This window comes from Pleurodeles waltl, chromosome 10, assembly GCF_031143425.1.
Source record: "Pleurodeles waltl isolate 20211129_DDA chromosome 10, aPleWal1.hap1.20221129, whole genome shotgun sequence".
NCBI classification, from domain to species: domain Eukaryota; kingdom Metazoa; phylum Chordata; class Amphibia; order Caudata; family Salamandridae; genus Pleurodeles; species Pleurodeles waltl.
The window spans coordinates 1,004,332,363-1,004,355,650 of NC_090449.1; the positions used below are offsets into that span (position 1 = coordinate 1,004,332,363).

General features: G+C 44.5%; 1 protein-coding gene across 6 annotated transcripts in view; it reads left to right on the forward strand.

The window, feature by feature from the left end:
* SHROOM4 (shroom family member 4) overlaps positions 1-23,288 on the forward strand; it is a 365,241-nt gene that overhangs the window by 300,886 nt on the left and 41,067 nt on the right. For all 6 annotated transcript variants that reach the window (XM_069211858.1, XM_069211860.1, XM_069211861.1 and 3 more), the window contains one exon: positions 16,981-17,045. In XM_069211858.1, the coding sequence (XP_069067959.1) occupies positions 16,981-17,045 (65 nt within the window). The remainder of the gene's footprint in view (positions 1-16,980; positions 17,046-23,288) is intronic.

The window sequence follows — 23,288 nt, forward strand, 5'->3', positions numbered from 1 at the left end:
GATGTGTGTATCTTCAAAGTATATAGATAAGAAATTAAGAATAGTAAATCTATACTGACCTATCTCTGCGTACATTCATATTATTGTATTAGTCCGTTTTCTGAACATGATATTTTGGCATAACAATATTTTGTTACTGGATATTGTGACATATATCTGAGTGGTCGCTACTAGTAATCCTGCAAGGTGTGGTCACTGTTGTTATTCTATGTGATGTGGTCACTGCTGCACCAATGGTCAAAGTATTAGTAGCTCTCAACTATTTTCATTGATCAGAGGTAGCTTTTCCTTATAGAAAAGGTCGCAGTCCGCGAATCTCCACATTAAGACGGCATCCCTCCGTGCACCTAGAATCTAAAGCTAGCCCTCTTTGCGTCTTTCCTACAAGACAGCCAGATGTTCAGCTGAATGTTAGGTATATCAAATGACCTGCTTTCCTCGTGGCATAGACATGCCAAATTACAGTGCTACCAAGAGCACTTAATATTAAAAAACCCAGCATCACCCGCACTACAGAGAACCTACTAGACACATCCAATAAAGTTCAGATACTCCATGTGGTCGCCATCATCAGATTCCCAACAACACCTACGACCCAAGAGTGCACCCTAGCCCCTCATGTCCGGATACAATTATAAGATGCTTGACCAGACAGAACCAGTGAGACAGCCCCCCTGCCACCACAGCATCAGAGGTATGTATTTGGTATAGCGGTGCCAACCGAACTCAGAATCCTAGTTATCGTACCATATGGAAAGGGTGCCTGATTCCGAAAGAGCTTTGGGGCCATAGTACCAAAGCATTTTCCCATTGACACAGAATGGATAAAACCCTTTGATACATCTGGCCCTTGGTCCCGTAGCAAAGATGGAAGAGCGCTGTCAGATGCTGATAACATGACAAAGGATTGCACAGCATCATCTTTACAATATTCAATAAAGGGAACTCTCATTTAAAACTGAGGTCTTTGATTTCAAGTATTTGTGGTCCCAAAGAGAAAATGCTGCATTTTTAAGAAATGTCTATCAAGGGTTGCGTCAACAATCCCATGTTGTGTCCCTCAGACGTCCACTGGTCAGCTGAAGACTCTTGTGCCCGTGAGGGAGGCCAGAGGATGCTCGCCATGGGTTGTCATAGCTCCCTTTCAGCCGCCTGTTCCTTAGGTTTATCTCTCCTTTGTGGTACCTCAACATCTTGAAAATTGCAATGGAAGTGAAGGTCCAAGAGGAAGGATTCAATTTCTTTAAATAAAATCCAGGTTCGAGTATAGTACACATCTGAGGTCAGATTATAGAAATTTCGCTCAGTGGCTCTAATTGTGCTGAAAATAGAGGGGGTGCTTTTTCACCCCGGTTGTTTATTTTTTTTTATTTTATTTTTTTTCATAGCCAATTAGCGCAGTAGTAGCAGTATTTATTTAAAGTTAGTTGTTAGTCATTCAAATTAATCTAGTCACGTTTCAGAATACAAAGTATATGCCATAGTGGGACTCTTGACCTAGTGAGCTCTAACGAGTTGTACTTTAATAAAATTAGACATTCATACAGCGTATTGCTACAGCTGCTCTAATTACTTGTACCTTTTGCTCTGTACATAATACCCATAATACAATGCAAACAAGAGCCCAAAACACCATTCGCAGACCATCTAGACCTAAAAAATGAACATTTTGCCCCGAAGGCACTAGTCCTATATTTCGCCCCCTAGTAAATCTTTAACATCCATACAAATATTGGCACAGCCTATATATATTAAAGTGTTGTTCGTTTTAAAATGTGTAGCCAAGGTGTATGAGGATGTTTCGAGACCGTTTGAACTTGGCCATTATTTGGCGAACAGTGACTGAGTGCGCCATGTGGTTCATTCCAGTAAGCCTTGGGTTTGGTGGCGGTTACGTTCCCCCAGTAGAGGATCTGTATATTGCAAATACATCATGGTTTAATTGATTTCAAGTTACTGAATGAAATTAAAAATGAACTTTCTTGAAATAATAAATACAGATGCTTTCACCAAATCAAAGTTTCTGAAAAAAACATAACATCAATAATAAAAAAAAAAAAAGCAAAAACGTATGTGAATACTGCCCTCCCAGTCGCCATATCCATGTATGAAGGTTCGCGTATACCTATTCCAGTGACAGAAGTAGTTCTTGCCATCGATTTCCGGGACAGGATTTAAGGCATTTTTCCCAGTTTTGGGTATATTTAAACTTAGTCCTGTACAAACCACCTCGCAAACCTCCCTGAACTTTACCCTTCCTTTCGAGTTTCCCTTAAACTGTAGTCTTTAGACGTTCAGGTTAGTATATTAGGAGCCTGGCCTAATTAGCTGACCCAGAGTTGGGTTACCTATGACTGTGAAAATCATCACCCAGGGCTGTTTGACACTAAGAAACCAAGGATCGCAGATTGTGTGTGTACCCGCTTTCGCAACAGAAAAGGATATGGACGGAGTGCTGAACAATGCAAACACTCATCTCCAGTCATAGATCTGGGTTTAATGCATCATTCTTTTGCTCACCATGCCACCCCAGTTTGGACCCAGCCATATGCAAATCAGTCTTGACCCTGTTCCTCATGGGAACAGTCCAGCCCGAACTGCCACAACACAGTGCCGGACTGGAGAGAGCACAGTGCGCATGTGTGTTTGGACAGCCTGAGACGGTCGGGCAAACACACATGCTCAATGAGGGGGAGTTGTTTTGTAGTAAAAGGTTTGCTGCTGGCGGGGGGCGACGCTTGTCCGCCCTAGCGGAGGAGCCGCGCCTGTCAAATAGTGCATTTGTTGCATTTAGCGCAAATAGTGCATTTGTTGTGATACAGAGCACGGTTCCACTCTGTGCCTGTTGCACACACTTAAGCATGCGCCGTAGCACCAGGGGTGTAACGCAGGCCCCTGCAGACTCTGCGTTGCATGAGGAAACCAGCCTTTCAGAGGCCTTAAGGCATGTGTCACAGTTTAAGCCAGACTTGCTTTTTAAACTAATTTCATACTGAGACGTAGAGGCCTATATATATATAGTGTGAGAAAAGATAAACTACAGCCACAGTACTTAAAAAGCAAAAGTAAAGGAACCGGTACTTGTTTAATGGGTGAAATGCTCCTTAGATAGAGGGCACAGCAGTTGTTGATATGAAGCGTGTAACTCCTTGTAAAAATAAGAAAATGAAGCAAATATGACTCTAACCCCCTCACTCAGATATAAATAGACCTCAAGGTACAGGACATACACTGTTAGGGGTGATGAAATTAGGTGTTTGGCAGGTACTGCTGCCCTCCCAGACCTGGAGGCAGTCCAAAAAGATAATGGAAAACAATGAGGCCTTTCAGTTTTCTTTCCAAACAGCATTCTCTCTTTGTTCAACTTCAGTGAAAGGTCATTGGTAGTTGAGGGGCCCCCAAGAACAACTTTTAAGAAACCACTTCACATTCGCTTGTCGTGTCTATCTAATTTGTTTTAAGGAAATGGCATTTGCTAGAAACCTGTTAGCACTATTGTTATTGGGTCCTATGGAAGATGAAAGAATGAGTCACGTGATAGCACCAGTGTAAAACATAGCTCGTTTTGAATTTTGAGAATATTAAAAAAGAGGTTAATTTAAACCTTTGATTTTGCAATGTGGTTTTAGGCAAATTTCTAAGTAGAATAAGAAACAAAACAGTACATGTTGGTTAAAACCATTCTGATATATTTCTTAAATAACTCATTTTTTCAAATCAAAATTGCACGGTTTATCCATATTTTAATAATATTGGATCATAACTAACTACTAAATCATATTTTTGACGAAAATGCCTCCCCTTCTTCCACAAACTCATGTCTCCCACTTAAAGTTCTTGCTCCTTTGTTGCACTTACTAGTTCAGCGACAACAGGATTTTTAAAAAACTATAATTTTAGTGAGCTGATGACTCTTCCAGCACCTCAGGCAGGAAACTGTCCCAGTATCACTGCACATTCTGTTTAATATATTTCCTACAGCACTTAGGCAAAGGACCCCCTGTATCAATAGAGTACCTGGGCAGGGAAATTACAAATTAACAAAGAAACCCCTGTCTAACCCTCCTATATTTAAGCCTTACCAATCAGTGTATATGTACCATACGTTCAAAACTTTCAATTGTTTGTACATGTTTTATTGCTAATTATTTTTTTTCTTGAATTTTATGATAAAGACATGCCAAACCATAAAAAAAACAGTTCTACAGTCTGATTTCCAGACAATCTACGCACACCGGACATTACAAATGAACTGTTTTGAGTTGAAATGGACAATTTTGAGGAAAAAAAGAAAAATAATTTGCAATAAAATATATGTACAAATAATTCAACCTTTTGAGCGCATGGTATGTATACATTGATTCGTAGGCGGGGGTATCTTTGTTAATTTTCCTAGCACACTGGCCAGAAAGTAACTCGGTGGAGTAAGGCGTCTGCTGTAGATATGTTTGTGTACACTTTGGTTCACATGTGGAAATTCGAGTACAGCTGACTCGGCAGTACCATACAATGGCAAGCATTACCTTGGGCAGGGATGTGGAATTCCTATCGCCCGACGCCCGGGACATCTTGTTTGGGGTCAAGGGCTACAAGTTTTTATGTTTACTTTGTCCTTGGGACAAGTAGGCCCAATCCCCTGCAGCACAAACCCTTTGGCTGCCTGATTACAGAGAGTGGAACTCTCTGCAGTTGAGTTAATGTGTTTCCAAAAGTTAATGCTATTCGAACTTGTATTTATGGTTCATTATTTGAAAGTCTTCATTATTAGGGTGAGTGCTGTAAATAAATGTTTTAAGGTCACACTTCACTACTGACGTTGGTTCCAGTACAAAAAAAAAAAAAACGTGTATACACATGTTTGAAAAGTTTAGGCTATGAGGCTAAGTTTAATGCTCCCAGAATGCTCTCTGATTATATGCAAATGAAGTGTCATTTAGTAAAATGTGTTGATGCATGCTAGTATTTCCCAAAAATATTTCTAATGGAAAATCAGTGTAACCATTTTCAACACGATTATGGGAAGCATGAAAATAAACAAACACTGACAAAGCCAACTGATCTGACATATTTTTATAAGTCTTTTAGTTTCATCAATGCGTGTCTTGTTTTGACATGGCTTTTGTAACACTTTATTGTTGTGGGAGCTACCAGCCCCTCAACATTGTAACAAACACTGGCAAACCCCCCCAAAAAAGTTTTTGAACTCTCTAAAAGCACACCAGTGGAATAACAAAGGCCCCGCAGCCGCCCTCCAGGGGGCCCCTTCAGCACAGCACCTGCCCTGAGTGAGTCTGGAGAGGGGGCTCCTCCATGTTCTTTACAAAGGGGCACCCTCCAGTTTAGTTACGTCACTGATTGCCACTGTAGTTCCTGACACTGAACAAAACTACTTTGTGTGGCAATATGCTCCTTGTGGAAGAGCAGAATGCGATCACTCACAGTAAAGCCGGCCGAAAGAGAGAGAAATAGAAGTTTAATAAAAACAAAATGTCTTTGTTAACACCAGACCTAATTAGGGACCAAGACCCACATGTAGGTAGCTTTTTGCATGTCGCAAACAGCGACTTTCGCTGTTTGCGACATGCAAAAAGCACACTGCGATGCACAAACCCAGTTTTGCGATTCGGTAACCTGGTTACCGAATCGCAAAACGGGTTTGCGACTCGCAATTAGTAAGGGGTGTTCCCTTCCTAATTGCGACTCGCAGTGCAATGTAGGATTGTTTTGTGACCGCGAACGCGGGTGCAAACCAATCGCAGTTTGCACCCATTTCAAATGGGTGCTAACACTTTCGCAAAAGGGAAGGGATCCACATGGGACCCCTTCCCCATTGTGAATGTCACTGTAAACATTTTTTCAGAGCAGGCAGTGGTCATGTGGACCACTGCCTGCTCTGAAAAAATGAAACGAAAACGTTTCATTTTTGTTATGCATCTCGTTTTCCTTTAAGGAAAACGGGCTGCATTACAAAAAAAAAAACTGCTTTATTGAAAAGCAGTCACAGACATGGTGGTCTGCTGTCTCCAGCAGGCCACCATCCCTGTGAGGGCCGCCATTCGCGAGGGGGTCGCAAATTGCGACCCACCTCATGATTATTCATGAGGTGGGCATTTGCGAAGCCCTTGCGAATCACAGATGGTGTCAGGGACACCATCCTACATTCGGATTTGCGACTCGCAATTTGCAGGTCGCAAATCTGAACCTACCTACATGTGGCCCCAAATTCTTAAAGAAAGTCACAAAAGTGCACCCATGGTATATGTTGTACCCTATAAAATATTTGTGAACTGTATTTTAGCATGGGTAAATACGATGTGTAGATTTGCTCATGTAAAAATCTATTGAGCATTTGCAAGTTCATTTTCCCTCCAGCCACTTTCTTCCCAACCCTGGAAGAAGTTCTAATTCTGCCATTGTCAGGAGTAAATGTCCAACCTTTCTTATTATGGGAAAATATTAGAGAGAAGCTGGTAAAAATCTTTAAAACATGCAGGTTAGTAGGTTTGCAGACTCAAAGGCATTCCAGCCCTAGAACTATTGCTTACTGCTTCCTCCAGCCCCAGTATGCAGATCTGCAGAAAGGTGGCAAAATAAGGAAATTGTTACAGTAGGGATTGAAACTGCAAGTATTTAAGCCCTACTATGGTAGTAGCCCTGACATAATCAGAGAGGCTATTATCAGAGCACTTACATAATGAGATTGCTGCCATAATTTGTCGCCACACTACATGGCACCAAAGGGACAAGTAGATCTTTTTACAGGACAAGTAGATTTGAGAAGCAACCTGTCCACTGGACAAGTAGATATTTTAATAAATTCCACACCCCTGCTTGGGTAATGGCATTAAGTTATTTATCTGCTACTTGAAGGCTGGCAGTAAGCACTATATCAAGGGCCAATTTTGCTTCCCTCTTAAACTGGCTGATCTTACTTAACTGCTTTGGGCGTATGTCTCTGGCACAAGCATGCAGGGGCGGCTCCTCCATGAGGGCGGAGGAGTGTTGCACCCCGCCAGTAGCGGCAACTGCAAAACTTTTCCCCCAAAACTATAATAAACTATGTTTATTATAGTTTTTGATGAAAAGGGGCGGGCCACAGGGTGACGAGCAAAGAGGGGAAGTGCTCAGCACTTCCCCTCACAGTGCATGTTTGTTTGGCCGGCTGTCTCGGGCCGGCCAAACACACATGCGCAGAAGGGTCTCTCTAGCCCAGCAACACAGTTGCCAGGCTGGAGAGAGCCTGCACAGGCTCCCAGTCTGCCTGGGAGCGCCCTGGCTGGGTGCTCCCAGCCAATCCTGACGCTGCTCTGAGCAGTGTCAGGATTGGGCGTAGGTCAGGCTGGGAGCCTGTGCAGGAGCGAGATGGAAGAGGAGAGGAACGGTGCGGTGCGAGAGCGGAGGTAAGTGTTTTTTTTTTTGGGGGGGGGGTTTTAAAGCATTTTTTGTGTGTTGTGTTGCCCCTCCATCAACCACCCACGCTTCCCCTCCCCCCCTTCACACCCCCCCCCCCCCACCCGGCCCTACCCCACCCTCTCAGAGACCTGTGAAGCACGACTGCAGGGATGGAAACTTCTTGTCTGTGCCTGTTCTAGGGTGGTGCAACCGGTGCCATCGCACCGGGTGCTGACTTCAGGTGGGGGCGCCTTGTTTGCAAGTATATTACGATTAAAAAGCACCTGCTGCAGCGTTCCTTGCCTCCAGCAATTTTCAGGCAACAAGAAACATGTAAAAATAACTCTGGTGAGTACTGTTCTGCCGGAGGAGATATCGCAGTTTTGAGGGACACTGTTAAAGGGTGGTAGTGAGGCAGTCCGTGGCTGTGGTGGTCATTGGGCGAGCGACAAACACATTGTCGCACAGGGCACCACCAGCACTAAGGCCGGCCCTGCCTCCATTCATGTTTGGGATAGAAAGGTTGGATCTCACTACACGGTTCTGATCCCTTCTCCTTGGGTTTCAATATTTAATAATCATTCATTATCACTGTATCTGGCTATAGTGTTCAGCAAGGCTTGATCCATATATTAGGACCGGCTGTTTGCACAGATGACACCCTAGTTAATGAACCCATGTATAATGATAGTGGCTAGACGTGCATTCCCTGCATAAAGTTACATTTTTATGTGAGCCGACACTGTGTTAAGGGTCGGTTGACTCTGCAAAAATCTTGTGCACAACTACATAATCGGAAAATTGTGGGTAATCATGAACAATGTGCAGGGTGTTTCCCAGCCCTGCAGAGAAGTACTCACACGGAAGGTAGGAGTTTGTGTGTTTCCAGAGTTAGAAAGGGAAGCGAAAACACCCACACTTCACGGCGATTAGGAGAAGAACAGAGGGGATTTTTTTTCCAAAAAGGAGCGGGGTCAACTGCACTTGGTACCCAGGGCTAAATCAACCGTTCGCTTAGTGGTGCAGGGTCTGCGGGAAGTAGGTGTGGGCTAAGAGACTAGTGCCTACCTACAAATTGTAAAAATTATAGCTTTCTGAGTGTATACCCCAGGCGTTTCTGTGAATTTCGCAAAATGTATTTAATCATGGACAAATCAGCCAACTTTTTTTGTGAATGGACTCCATAGTTTTTCGGACGGAAGAGGCTTGGGTTAAAGGCCGTACAACTGCCCTAGAACGTTTTATGTTCAGAGGGGCATCTCATAATTTTACACACTCGCTGTTGTGTGTTGTTGGGTCATTATACCCCATTTGCTCAGCGAACCACGTTCTAAGTAGCTGTGTCCCGGCAGCACCTGTCCTGGCCGTTGCAGCTGTTTGATCTTGCCCCACCAGAGGCCTCATTGCAGCCTGGGGGCTCTCTCATGCCGGCGTCCCTTCCCACGTGTTTCCTAAGCCCCGGTGTATGTCCTACCTCACCAAGAAATCTTAACTGTAGCCTAGGATGCGTCATTCTGAATGTTAATCTAGTGATTTCAATGACCTCTTCAACCTTTGATTCCTTTTTAAGTATTGACAGTTATGTTTTTCTATGTTCATCTTGATGGTAATGAGACTATTATTATTAAAATGAAGATAGGAAACTACTCGGGTGGCACTGGGCATAAAACTGGACAAAGAGGGGTTGTGCAACAATTGTCTCGGATTATATTATTTTGGGTCTTCGTGACCCTCATTCTATAATGAAGCTGACGGTGCCTCTGTGTACCATATTCGCAGAGAGCAAGCATCACTGTTTGAGTGGTACTTTCATCTCTGCTGAGTGGACAGTGAAACCCCAGAACCACACTGACTATAAAACAATTCAGCTATTGTTTGAAAAGCAGCAGTTCTAAAATGCCAGCCAGCACCACAGTGAGAAGGGAAAAGGCCTGTTTGTTGATAGTTTCCAGTTCAAGGATCCTTTATCGCTGGAGGCCTACAGGTTCATTGTTGTATTGTCAGATGGTGAAGCCTAGCCCCAGGGCAGGTCTCCTGCAGGAGCTGAGATGCTGCAGAACCAGTGTAGCGTGATCCTGCAGCAAGGGGTGCCCGGTCCACCACTCAGCCCTTTGCAGGGTCACACACAGGCGCTCCTGCTGGCAGGACCCTCCTGTGATGTAAGCAAGAATTTCATGGAATTCCAACAAACATGATTAGGAATCATGCCATAGCGTCGTGCTACCACTTTTCAAGTATACAGGTATTTTTTTCACCAATCCCAGGTTGTTGGGTCTACTAAACGTCCAGGGGCTAGAGCTGGAAAATCGATTTCATTGACTAATAAAATGCACAAAGTGGGACATACGGTGTACTCTTGCGCCCCCTGTAGGCCCACTCCTTGCCCTTTGGAACTCCATTAATTAACAAAAATTACCAGATAGGATCAGGCTTGAGCACAAGGTGTAGACGAGGTGGTGGGCCTGGATGCAACTGGATGTTCTGGTACTATCTCTGGGCTCTGGGTCCAGCTGTCAGCCACTCTCCCAGGTCTGGGTGGTACCTTCAGTGGGATTTCAGTGTCCTAGTAACCACACCTACTAACAGTGAGAGGCCTGGAGGCTCAGATAGCCCCTAGAGGCCTGGCCCCATTTAACATCACACAAGAAGTGACCTCTGCCTCGACGCTCAGTGCGATAGGTCAATTTATTAGAAAACTGGCCTTGCTTAAGAGCATTTCTAGACTCTTGAACCTACCTCTAGCTGATGTATTAGCTCCCTCCTCAGTCACCTTGTTAATGTAAAGGACCATCCATCCATCTGAAACCTAAAGACCCAGAAACAGAGTGCTATGCCCTATTTATAGTGTTTTTCCACCCACCGTGGCTGTGGCCATAAAAATAAGTAAGTAAAAATATATTTGTCCATACAGATCTAATTTGAAGAGCCATCGCGGTGCCAAGTCAATTGTTTTTTTGTTGTTGTTTTTTTTAGTAGTAGATCATCCCTGACTCAAATCTCTCGTCCACTGAGAGCTGTGATTTTAATTAGCTTGTTTAACCTTGTTTACGCAGAAGTTTTTCAGATGGGCAAATGGTTTAGTTGTTTTTCAAGGCTACGGGGAGAGTGTTCCAGGCCACTGGGTCGTCTTCTATCTGAGTATTTTTAAATCCAAATGTTCACCCTGTAAAGAAGATCTCTTGTGGCTCTGAGATACGTGGCCCCATGGTTTTGGTTCTTGTAGCAGCGAGAAGTTTACTGTGTGGTTGCTTGAGCTGATGTTCCTGATTGGTACTCAGAAGAGAGTCTCTTCTGTAGGTACCCTGAACTCAGTGCCGTGCAAACATTGACATCCAAAGATGGGTAACCCACTAATAGTCTATGCAACACATCTGTCTGCTAGAACTGAATTAGTGTAGTTGGCATTCAGGGCATTTGGCACACAAGTGGAGGGCAAGGTGGTCTCGTTAAGGATGTACAGTGCTACAACAGTAAACTACCTAGAGCAGTGGTTCCCAACCTTTTGATTTCTGTGGACCCCCACCTTAACATTAATGGAACCCAGGGACCCCCACTGAATCATCATGGGAATCTGGGGACCCCTGCCTGAGTCATTACTGGAAGTTGGGGACCTAATTTGTCAATATTTATTAATATTTTTTAATTTTCTAGGCTCTCGCGGTCCCCCTGAGAAGGCTTCGAGGACCCCCAGGGGTCCCCGGACCACAGGTTGGGAACCACTGACCTAGAGAGACAGTGCAGCCAATTTCGGACCCTGCTCTCACTTTGCAGCGGATTTGTCACTCATACTGACACTCAACGCACTTGCCAGATGAATGAAACTGATCTCGGAGCTACACAAAGTATACACCATTCATGACGCACAGAAACATCTAGTGTTCTTTTCAGGAACGGAGCAGAGCAGGAATTGTGTGGTTCCATTTGCCAGAAAAGAAAACAAAAGGTGCCTAAATTAACTCCTCCAAGAGAATGCACTGTTGATAGATTGGTCAGGGATCTTTTCATATCCTTTCCCTCTCCTGCCAATACCACCGCAGGTGATGTAAAAATGTGCTCAATGCTGATGTACATAATCTACATTATTTGCACTTTTTGGGGACAGCCACTGTTTGCACGTCACAAAAATGTCCACTGTACCTCGTGAAAGGTGCCACCTTGAGGCAATCTGCTCAGCAGGCAGAAAGGAAATATAATTCACTTAAGTCATTCATTCTGGTGATTTGTCTTTGGAGTTCTTGATTTCTGACCACTAAACCTAGCACAAAGTTTACACAAATTCTCAAGGAGGATGTCATCCCATAGCTGAACCTGTTGGGCAATTAAGTGGAAGCACTTTGTGGAGCATTGCATGAAGGTGGTATACTCTACAAGTCACTGACAATTTCATTAAAGGTCTTAAAAAGACTTGTTCAGGACCACTGCGCGCCCCAGCTCCATCGTGAGATTTTAATTTTAGAATAATATGCCCCATTTGAACCTCAGCATAAGTGCCTTCAAAGAACTGCAGTGGAGGTAATTTTCTTAGTCGCCTTTACTTTCATGGGCATTGTTATTAATTTGCATGTAGCCGCTATAGAAAAGCATCACTTACAGATACACACAGATCGAATTGTTATACGCTTGTATTCCAGATTTCTCCCTAGGGTTGCTTCATCATTTCATATGAATTGGACAATAACCTTGCTTGTATTCTTTCAGTCCACAGTGATCAGCTGAAGTTCTCCTTACATACCCCTGATTTGTGCAGTGAGGTTGTGTGAGAGATAGCTGAGACCAAAGGATTTAGGAAGAGATCACGTCGCCCACTGGCACAGTCACGCAAGGGAAGCACTATTTCAGAGTCAGGACTGGTATGGTGAATGGTTTGCTGCTTGGGGAACTCTCTGATGCATGTAGATCGAGGTATACTTAGCAGAAAGGTGAAGCCATGGCCCTCTTAGGCAGGAGGTTTCTTGCTGCTATTTCTAAGGCAACTACCTGGTGGTCTGTGTACATCTCTACAAAGTATTACTGTTCGATGGACATTACGGACAAGAAACACAGGGGGTCAGAGTGCACAACCATGCATTCCGCTCTTAATCCCCTCCACATCCATGGCTCTGGTATAAGAGGAGGCAGGATAGCGCTACAGTCTATGCTGTGACCATGTAACAGACACATGCGGCAGGAGAAACCTTCACTTACCTGTTACCATCGTTATGCCGCATACTTTATTTGTTGGTTCCCAGTGGATGCCATAATAACAACTTTTGGGGAGCAAATACCGAATGATACAGGGGGCTCTCTTAATGCTTGGCTGGGGATCTGCTTTCAGGGGAGGGGGTGTCAGATGCTGCCTTCTAAGTGGTTTGTTCATGTAGGAACCCCGCGTCTTGTCCTCAGGCTCGTTGCTTCTCCAGCTATTCCAGTTCTCACTGAAGCTATTAATATGGATCGGGGAGGGGGGGGGAAGCATGCTAATGACTCATAACTAGTTCTCTCCGGGCAGACACCAGTGAAGGATCACCCAAATTAACTTATAATAATACTAAAACTGTACTCACATTTCCTGATACTAATCCATCACTAATTCTTGTTAGGTTCCGGATTAGCGTGCTACTCACCAAAAAGCGCTTTGACGCCTCATCTGGGGTAGTAAGCGCTATATAAATACTATTACAATACAATACAATATAATACATTGTACTAATTCACACCCCTCATGGGGTTGAACAGTTAGGACTAGGACCCCTCACTTGGTCCGTATATTTCCAGGGCACCCGCTGTCCTCACTCTCCACAGTTCTCTCCCCAGTGCGCTCACCCATCCATGGCTGCAAGGTCTAGGCTTGGCTCATGGAAGCCCGCCTCCTCTGTGCCAAATGCCCTTTTAGACTATAACTCTGCTGTACCTGTCTGGGCAGGAGCTGTTATTCAAAGAAGAGAGCAGCATTCTGGGTATTGCTCACCTTCCTCAAGTTACTTTGGTTCTACAAATACAAATAATAAATGTAGCCAGAATATTTAATCTTTATCAGAGCCAGCTACTAAGTTTTTTTTTGGGTTTTTTTGCCTTGTCTTTCATGGGCTTCAGGGAGCAGATGCCTCTGACTTCTTGTTTCATGGTGCATCATAGAATTTGTAGAGTGACACTACTTAGATGAATATCATTTTTTAATCCCAGGTTTCAGTTATTATATTCTATTTTATTTCAAAAAGATTCTTGCCTCCCCAGGTCACCAGGGCTTCCCTTTTCCAGTTAATGACCAATTAAAAATAACGTGTCCGGAGTGGGTCGTTCATAAAGATTCTTGCTTCTATATTCATTTTAGTTCAGTTTTTTTTTTAAAATGTTTATTCAGTATTTAGACAGAATTTCGCAAACAGAAATATTGTGGGGAAAAAATATTATGTCAAAAATATCACGGACAAAAATATTGTGAAGGTAAATTTCCATAGATAAGCAAACTTTTACAATATAACTCCACATATATGTACCTTGAAGATATTTATATATCTTCAAGGTTTGTAGATATGGAATCTAGAATAGTGGATCTATACCTACCTTCTCGATATTTTGGTCCTCGATATTTTTGACACGATATTATAGCCACACGATATTTTTATTTCTGATATTCCGTCACTGAACTGTTTACTCTTTAGTATATTATTTTAGTTAGCATGCAGTCCCAATCTACTAAAAAGTGTACCTATTTCTTTTTTTAAAAAAAAATTCTATCTGCTCGTCACATGACTGTCGTACAAGATGCCTACAAATTTTAGTTTCCAGACTGCATGGTGACCGGTCAGTGATGTTGTTTAGCTTTAAGTTTCTTTCATACAATTACTGGATGCATTATCCTGTAGCTGTACCATAGACTAATATCAAGATTTCCAGTGAGTTTTTTTACGGCTCATATCTTCTGTCCTAATGCTGCTTCCATTCTATTGTCATCGGGGATTGCACTGCTCCATTTACTCCGTCTAGTTGTGCGAACAATTCTACATGTTCATTAGGTCCAAAAGTTGACATTGTGCACCACATGAAAAGGTCTAGCCACTTGGTATCCAGGATCCTTTTTTTATTAGATAATCAAAGGCATTTTAAAATGATGTCTATCTAGTAATTCCTATTTATTTTCGTCCACAGGGCAACCTAACACATAGATCCCATTCTCGTTATTATGTTCTAATCTTTTTTCATCCTGAATTATTTCTATAAACTGGGCTTCACATGTGATTTATGTTTATGTTTTTCCATTTAGTACTTTTCCAAAATCATAGTCATTGAATTTCCAGCCATGTGTGCTTGACTCTTTCTTTGCAAAATAATTATTCACAAGAATCTCGTTTATGGAATCAAATTGGCAATATATAATCGTTAATATTAATCCAATCTGTAGGTCTGGATTTCTTTTCATGATATGTCATTGTTTTTGTGGAAGTATGTTCACTCATTTTGACTTTTTATTTTCATCATGACTCCTAATGAACCTATTAGTTCTCTGGGTGTGGTATGCTCAGCTCTATTCTTGTTTTGTATTTTATTTACAGCTTTTTGGGTGATGTTCCACAGATACCCTATTTTCTTGAAAGCTGTTGATGGATTCCAAATTGTGTTCCCCAAATTCTTTCTACGTGGAGCATGTCCTCTAAATTCATTGACATACATAGTGTGGTGTGGTCCATGTCACTGGTTTGATATAACCATGCATGTAGGACGCTGTTAGTTCTTTTGGCTTTTACATTTACTTTTGTTTTTACTTTGCCTCCATCATGATCTATTTCTTTATTCAGATATTTGACCCCTTCACCATTTGTCACAAGCGCATTACAGACGTTTACATTTAAATTTTGAAAGTGAGCTTCAAATTTCTATGTTGGCCATTCCAAATAATTAAATGGTTCATATGTCACTATCATCATATAATTTTTTTCCAGCTATGTTTCATTTTGTCCATTCCTCATAACCACCTTCTACCGTTAATTTACCTTGACACAAAGTAAATAATGTGCACGTCTTTTGGCCAAGTTTGTTTGCACACACCAGTGGGGGCGAGAAATCTATTGACATTCAGACATATTGTATTTGTCTCCAATAACTTATTGGTGTGCTCCAGTTTGTTTAGGAATCTCATCATTAAAAGTGGATTCTACTGTACATATAGGCATATATCAAAAGAACCCTTGGGAGGCCTGTTGTTGCGGTAATTACCTGTCTCCTGGAAAAGACATCACAAAACAGAAAGAAGTTTCTCACCTTAGTAGTAATGGATCTGACATTTTACCTATAAGCAGTGCTTAATTTGTCGATAAAAACGTGCCGGTGCTCAGAGCCCTCCTCTGAAACACGCAGCTGCTGCAATTAAAAGTGCGAGCACGGAATACTGAGGCAGCGTAATCCTGAAGCCATCTCGGGCCTCTTCAAACCATATACAGCCACCCCCTGCCCCTTCAGCTCCCTCTTGCAGCTTTCTGTTTTCTCCCTCTGTGACGCTTTTTCGTTTTTCTCTTCCTCCGTCTTTCTCAAATGTGTCTTTTGCTCGCAGCAAATGCATGAAGCAGAAGAATAAGCGCCGACCCTCAAAAATAAGTGCCGGTGTTCAGCACCGGAAACAACAAGCACAAATTAAGCACTGCCTATAAGACCCTACTAGCCTGTGTAATGAGTTACAGCATGTCCTATGAGCACAGTGTTCACCATGGATGTAGAATTACTGTATATATGTATGTGAACCTTGAGATGAGACTGATTAGATGTACGTATTTATTTATAAATAAGATCCCTTGACCAGATGGCCAGCTCGTGCATACTCACACCTTAAGGAAGACGAGGACATAGAAAACAGTGCTTACTACTTCCTCGGATACACTCTTACAAGGGAATTTTAAGTTTTCTTGTATTTTTGTTTACGATTGCACGCTTACAGTAGCTTATCGAATTATTACTCAGACCTGTTGGTTATAGATTTCAAATCGTAATTTTGCATGTCAGTTTGAAATGAAGCAACCCACACGCTCAAGCAATAACCCGGCGTGAATGTTTTGATGTTATTGATTATTTGGTATTTCCAGCCAGTAGCGTAACAAGGATGACATGGGCCCTGGCACAGGCAGGATAATGGATATTTTAACTGCTGTTGAGGTAGCAATTATCAACTCTGAATGGTCCTCGGTGCCACTGCACCGGCTGCACCAAGTTAGCTACACCCCTGTTTCCAACTCTCTGAGGAAAAAAAAAACAAATTGCTGAGCAGGAGACGGAAAAATGTTTGAGCGGTTTGGTAGAAATGGGGCTTGCGCCATCGCAAACAAGCCGGACAGGTTTTGTTTGGAGAGGGGAGCGGGGGACGGCGGAGGTATGAAAGCAGGGCTGCGGCTGCCGAGCCTTGGTCGGGAGGCTCCGAGGGCCGCGGGACCGCAGGGGAGACTCCAAGTGAGGAGGGCTCGGGGGTGCTCGACCCTCCCCGGCAGGGGGCGAGCGCAGTGCGGGCAGATAGGGAGCGGGGGAGGAGAGTGCGAGATGCCACCTTTGAAAATAGCCGGTGTGTTCTCACCAGACTGACCGGGTCTTGTCATTTTTTTCATATTTTTGGGATGTCTTTTGCAGGAGCTTCCCCTGGAGGAGTGGGAGAAACCGGCGCAGATAAACAGGAAAAGCAGCAAGTCAGTGAGGTGAGTCCCTTCCTGCTCTTGGCGTGTTCTGTGATCTGTGTTTGGCTGCTGTGTACAACCTGTTGAGTGTCTGTGTGTGGGGTTTTCTCACTTGATTGCACCTTATGTTCCATTCCAAGTGTGACAGCTTCAGCCTATACGGGTTTTGAGCCAACCGCAGGATGCATTATGGGATTTGTAGTTTTGCTTTTAACTTTGCTTGAGCGCAAAATCGATGTGCTCCTTGGCTTCTCTGACTCCGCCTCGCTTATCAGTTGTTGACAGCTTCATCACTGACACACTGTGTGACTTTGGGCTTTGTTCTGGCCCGCGCGCTAACTTACCCAACTACAGCTGCTAGAAGCAGGTGGAGTTGGCAGCTGTGCGCGATCATTCGTTCATGTGACAATCTTGGCCGTAGGTCAGAAACTGTCCATAGGTTAGCCGCCTGTTTTGCCATTCGTTCGTGTCTCTGCTTTTATGTGTGCCAAGAGCAACATGTGCTGTGAAGTGTTTTTTTGTTTGCAGTGTACGCTCATTTTAGGAACTTTGTCCACGGCTTCACGCGTCATATCATGTTCGTGTCTCTGGCTTCACGTCAGTGTCTTCCCAGGATCACCCCGAGACCAGGAATCCCGGGTGTCCGTGATCTGCCACTTTCTGTGACTACTCATCCCGTGTCCGAGAGTGTTCGAGACTCCCTTGTGTCCGGCTTTGTCTCCCGGTGAAATTTTCCCTTTAGCCTGGGACCCACGCCCCCCCAACCCCACCCGGAAAAAATGTGCCCGTTACTCCCGGTTGTCATCCAACTGCATCTCCTGGGATCCATTGCTTTCTGTCTCCTTGTGTCCGCAGCTTTTTTCTTTGGGGGGGGGGGGGTTAATGACTTCACACACACCTAAGAATTGTATTTTCTTATACATAGTTGGCTACAGTAGCAATAATGCTGGTGTGGACTGTCGAATTTCAGCAGGAATGTTTACAGGGACAAAAAAATGCACGCACACTTTGTTTCAAAGTCCTCACAGATGTAGGTTTTGTACAGAATATTTTGCTTTCTCTCTTGGTACTCCTACCAGTCCGCATTCATCTCCCTTCCCAGCAGTGCTTAATTTGTAAACTAAGAGGTGCCTGTGCTCAAAGCTCTTCTCTTAAACACGAGGCTGCTGTAATTAAATCTGCCAGCACTGAATACTGAGGCAGCTTAATCCTGAAGCCATCTCGGGCCTCTTAAATCCATTTACGGCCACCCCTGCCCCTTCAGCTCATCCTGCAACTTTCTACTTTCTCCCATTATGACCCTTTTTTAGTTTTTCCTTCTTCCCTCTTTCACGTATGTCTTTTGCTAGCAGCAAATGCTTGAGGCAGAAGAATAAGCCCCGGCCCTCACAAATAAGTGCCGGTGCTCAGCACCGGAAACAACAAGCACAAATTAAGCACTGCTTCCCAGTGCCCCTTAGCCCCCTCTCATGCCACCCGTTTGTGGTATAATGTATTTAAACATTATTTCGGCCTGACTGTCAAAATCTGAAGCGTAAACACTGGCCAAGCCGCGCCCCTGGTGTCCGCGTCTCTCTCTTCCATTGTTTGCGTCTCCCAAATGTCTCTGAGTCTCCATTGTCTCCCAGTGTCTGTCTCTTAGTGTTCGTGGCTTGCTCCCTGAGCCCGTCACTCTGTGTGCAAGCTTTAGTGTCGGTGTCCAGGGCTGCTCGGGTTTGTCTCTCTCTTCCAGTGTCTGCGGGTTCTGTCTCTGTCCGCTACAACTGGCATTTCCCGAGGTCTGTCTCTTTTAGGGCCAAAAGCACAAACACTTTTTCCCATAGACACAGAATGGGTAAAAACCTTTGATACATCTGGCCACTAATGTCTGCAGGTTTTGTGGCCCCTTTGCCTCCTAGTAGCTGTGTCTCCCACTGTCTGCATCTCCCAAGGTCTCTTTCCCAGTGTCTGCGGGTTCTGTGCTCCAGCTCTGTCCCTTTCTGTCTCCCCAGTCTGTGAGTCACTGTGTCTGCCTCTCCCATGTGTCTGCCTCTCCCAGTGTCTGCGGGTTCTGTTGTCCAGCACTGTCTCCTAGTGTCTGTCTCCCAGTGTCTGTGATTCCCAGTGTCTGTCTCTCCCGTGTGTGTGTGTGCATCTGCCAAGGTTTGTCTCTCCCAGTCTGCAGGTTCTGTGGTCCATCTCTGTGTCTGTCTCTTAGTGTCTCTCTCTCCTATGCGTTTGTCTCTCCCATGTGTTTGTCTCTTTCATGTGCCCGTATCTCCCTTGTTCATCTCCCATGAATGCCCATCTCCCAAGGTCTGTGTCTCCCAGTATCCGCGGGTTCTGTGGCCCATCTGTTTGTTTCTGTGTGTCTGTCTCTTCCAGTGTCTGGGTTCTGTGGCCCATCTCTTTGCTTCTGTTTCTTAGTGGCTGTCTCTCCCATTTGTATCTCCAAAGGTCCGTCTGTCCCAGTGTCAGCGGGTTCTGTGGCCCGTCTCCGAGTCTCCCAGGGTCTGTGAGTCACTCTGTCTGCCTCTCCTATCTGTCTGTCTCTCCCAGTGTCTATGGCGTCTGTGACCTGTCTCTGAGTGTCCGTGATGAGCATGATCAGCGTCTAATCTCGACAATACGGCGTTATTCTAAACGTCATCAGGATGTAATCGCGGTAATGTGGGTTTCTAAGCACTAATAGCAGCGAAACGTTGTAATATGTTGCTATGCTAAGCATGATCACAATGTAAACATGATATGTTGCTATTGGAAACACGACCATCATGAATCGTGGACATATGTTGCTGTTTTAAGCTTGACCAGCATGTAATCATGGTCATAATTTAGTATTTTAAGCGTGATGAAATGTAATTGAAAAGTATTCCAGGCACTAGCAGCAGGTAAATGTGAGTATGTGGTGCCATTTGAAGCAGGACCGTCGTGTAAAAGTGATCACTCCTCCTGCAGCTCTAGGCATGATCAGAATGCACAGCCTGTGTTTGCCAGGTTCCTAGGGTGAGTTCAGCCCGGGAGAACCTGTTTCCACTGAAAGTTTGCTTTCAGCACTGGTGCATGACCCACCGTCCCCAGGTGTACAAGGGTACCGACAGCTGGGTCTGCTGTTCTAGGGGAACAGGACGCGCCCCCACCCGAGTGGACACAGCTTTATGGGGAGGGCTGACCTTTCAAATCCCATCCTGGCTTCCAAGTCCAGGCTTTTGCAAACACTGTACATTTATACAGGGGCATATCTTTTTTGGGGGGCTGTATGGGAGAGGGGGCATTGGGAGATTACACCCTCCCCTAATAAATGTATTCTTCAGTAAACAGTTGGGTACAAGGGCTTTCAGTTGGCTATGGTGATTTTTGTCTGTCTGATGTCACATAGGATTTTTTTTTCATTCACATATACAAAAACACGCACTCACACACAGACCAACTCACACAGACACACACACACTCACACACACTCTCTCTCTCTCTCCTCTATCTGTGTTGAATTTCTTAAAGAATGCTGGTTATTTACAAAATGTTGTGTTTTAAGTACCACTTACAGTGCGCACTCATGTCTTACCACTTTAAGCTTCCGTACGTCCTGCTTCTCGCGTATGTATTTTGCTGTGATGCTAGCGTTATTTTTGGAATCTTACTGACCAAGCTACGCCCCTGCTTTTAGCCACTTTTAATTTTGGGCAGCTCCTCCGCCTTAGCGTCACCTCCCCTGCTGCTTTCAGCAGAAAGGAAGGAAAAATAAAATGATAACAATGAAGCGTTATTACCATTTTATTTTTCAGGGGCCAGGTTAGTGCGGGGCTTGTAGGGAGGAGTGGTTGGTGCCCTATAAGTGCGCATGTGTGTTTGGCCGGCGGTGTTCGGCAGTCCAAACAGACATGCGCACTTTGCATTTCTCCACCCGGCTGTAGTGAACAGCCAGGAGGGGAAAGTGCACAGGGTGAAACTCCCTGTGTGAGCGCCGAAGCAGGGTGCAGACACCTATCACGGCTCTGCTGTCATGCTGATGACAGCAGCGTCGTGATTGGAGGGGAGGCTGGAAGCCTGCGTGCTTCTGGGAATAGGATGGAGGAGACGTACCAGTCTCCGTAGTAAAAAGGTAAGTGTTTTTTTTCTTCTTTCTTTTTATTTTTTTTTATTTGCATCTCTCCCATCCCCTCACACCCCTTGCCCCGCCACCCCTGTTCAGTGGCAGCCACCACTGCTTAGAATTATGGAAGATGATAGACACTGAGACTCGGATTGAAAACTTGATTTACTGCGTAACACACAATTTGTGTTCACGTAGAAGCCAGGATTCGAACTCTGAACTTACGTTTCACAGGTGACCGGTGAACCAGTGGCTCGCTCACCCATGCGGTTCAAATGTATAAGGGCCTATCAGAAGCAAGTTGGGCAGAATGGACGTTTGGGATTGGCCTTGAACTGAAAGGGAAGCTGAGATTTAGGCACTTGTTCATTTATTTGGTGCATGAAGAGGCCACAAACGCATATTTGTTAAACTCTAGAAGAAGCCAGGGCCTGTCTGAGGGTAACTGTAACCTGGGAATGTATTAAATGTCCCTTCCTTAATTTGTGATGAGCTGTGCAAAAGCAGGTCTGTGATGTATCGATTTTGTATCTCGTGTGCTGATGGATACATCTAACGGCAGATTCCTCTCTTTAGAATAATTGCCAGGCACCAGACTGGAGCTACACGTTTTTGCAGCAGTCTCTCGTGCGGCGCTACATGGCGTCATGTTGCTCCGTGGTGTCCTCAACCCGCCCTGGAAGTGGCAGTGGGGATCTGCCTATAGGCGCCTGCTTATAGGCACCACCCCTTTGCGCTGATGTCTGTTCATTTCTTTCCACGCCTTCGAACTTGGACCCGGAACTCCACCCCTTTCTCATTGGTTGATGTACCATTTCCAAAATCTTCCAATGTGCAGGAGAATGGTGTTCCCGCCAAATAAAAGAATGAATACCCTTTCTCAACCATGATCAGCATCCTATGGCCATGTTGACCTATATGGGATCAAGTCTTAATTAATGCAATGCCGTCTATCAGGGGCTACAGTCTACCCTGCAAAAGCACTTCCTGTAGCGCAGGTCAGTTGTGCCTGGTTGTTTACCAGAGGCTCCAAGCTTAGGTAAGCAAGACCCATCCCGAGGACTTTACACTGGTTGTCTATCCCAACCAGAGTCGCTTTGAAATTTCTCTGCCTTTTGCACAAAGTGTTTTTTGCTCAGTTCAGTGGGTTAACAAAGGCCCCCGCAGCCCCCCTGGTGCGGGGATGGGGGGTGATGAAGCTCCAAGGGGCATCCTCAGCCCAGTACACAGTGCATGGTCAGCAGGCCTCTGAGTCAAGGGGGGTAGGGGGACCCTCAAAGTACTTTGCATGGGGTCCCCTCAGGTTTCGTTAACGCCACTGGCTCAGTTTCCCTCTTTTACAAGGTCACATCACCCCATGTTACCCCATGCGTCGCTGTCTGCTACTGCAAATACATTGGTAGTGAATGGATCGATTAATATGTTACTTGTAAGGCACTCTGTCACTCAAAACCGAGCATCCTGGCGCCATTTCAGAATCCTTGTCAAACACTGTAACCCCGGCCGCACCCACAAGAAGCCTCAGTCGGAGAAACAACCAAAACCGAAAGATGATTACATCGGCCCAAGTCATCCAAAAATAGTTCAGTTCAAGAAAGCCAGGCTGAGGCACCGCTTCTTCTCAATGCTGGCCACCTCTTTATGGAGCAGGCGCCCCCAGAGCTGAGAAAAATCACATCTTTTCTTGGTTTTTAAAGACTGAAATCCAGTGGTTCGAACAGTTTCCCGTTCGCTTTTCAGTTTTTTTTTTTTTTTTGTTTGTCTTTCCTTTTTGTCTTTCCTTTCTAGTGCTGAGAGATGCTCAAGAAATTCTCTATAGCGTAACACTCTTACTCCTCGTTAGTGAACGCATGTTTTTGGGAGGTCGGACACTCAGCAGGCAATCATTCAGTAGCATTCCTTCTCTGGCTCTGCCGTTGCATTCGAGACATAGTAATGATTTCCATCATACTCTTCTCATTTCTCAGTGTATTTCTGACTTTACAGACTTTACAGTTTGGAACCAAAAATCATCCCACCTTTCAACCTAATGAGAACATGGAATGTTGAGAGCTCCGTTGAACACAATGGAAGGGCCTAGGACCAATATTGGGTGGAATAGACCTTCTGCTCTAACATTTCAAAGTTTGCGTCTCTCTTTTTAATTGAGTGCATCCTACCCTGGAAGGGTGGGGCATACTAATAGGCGAGTA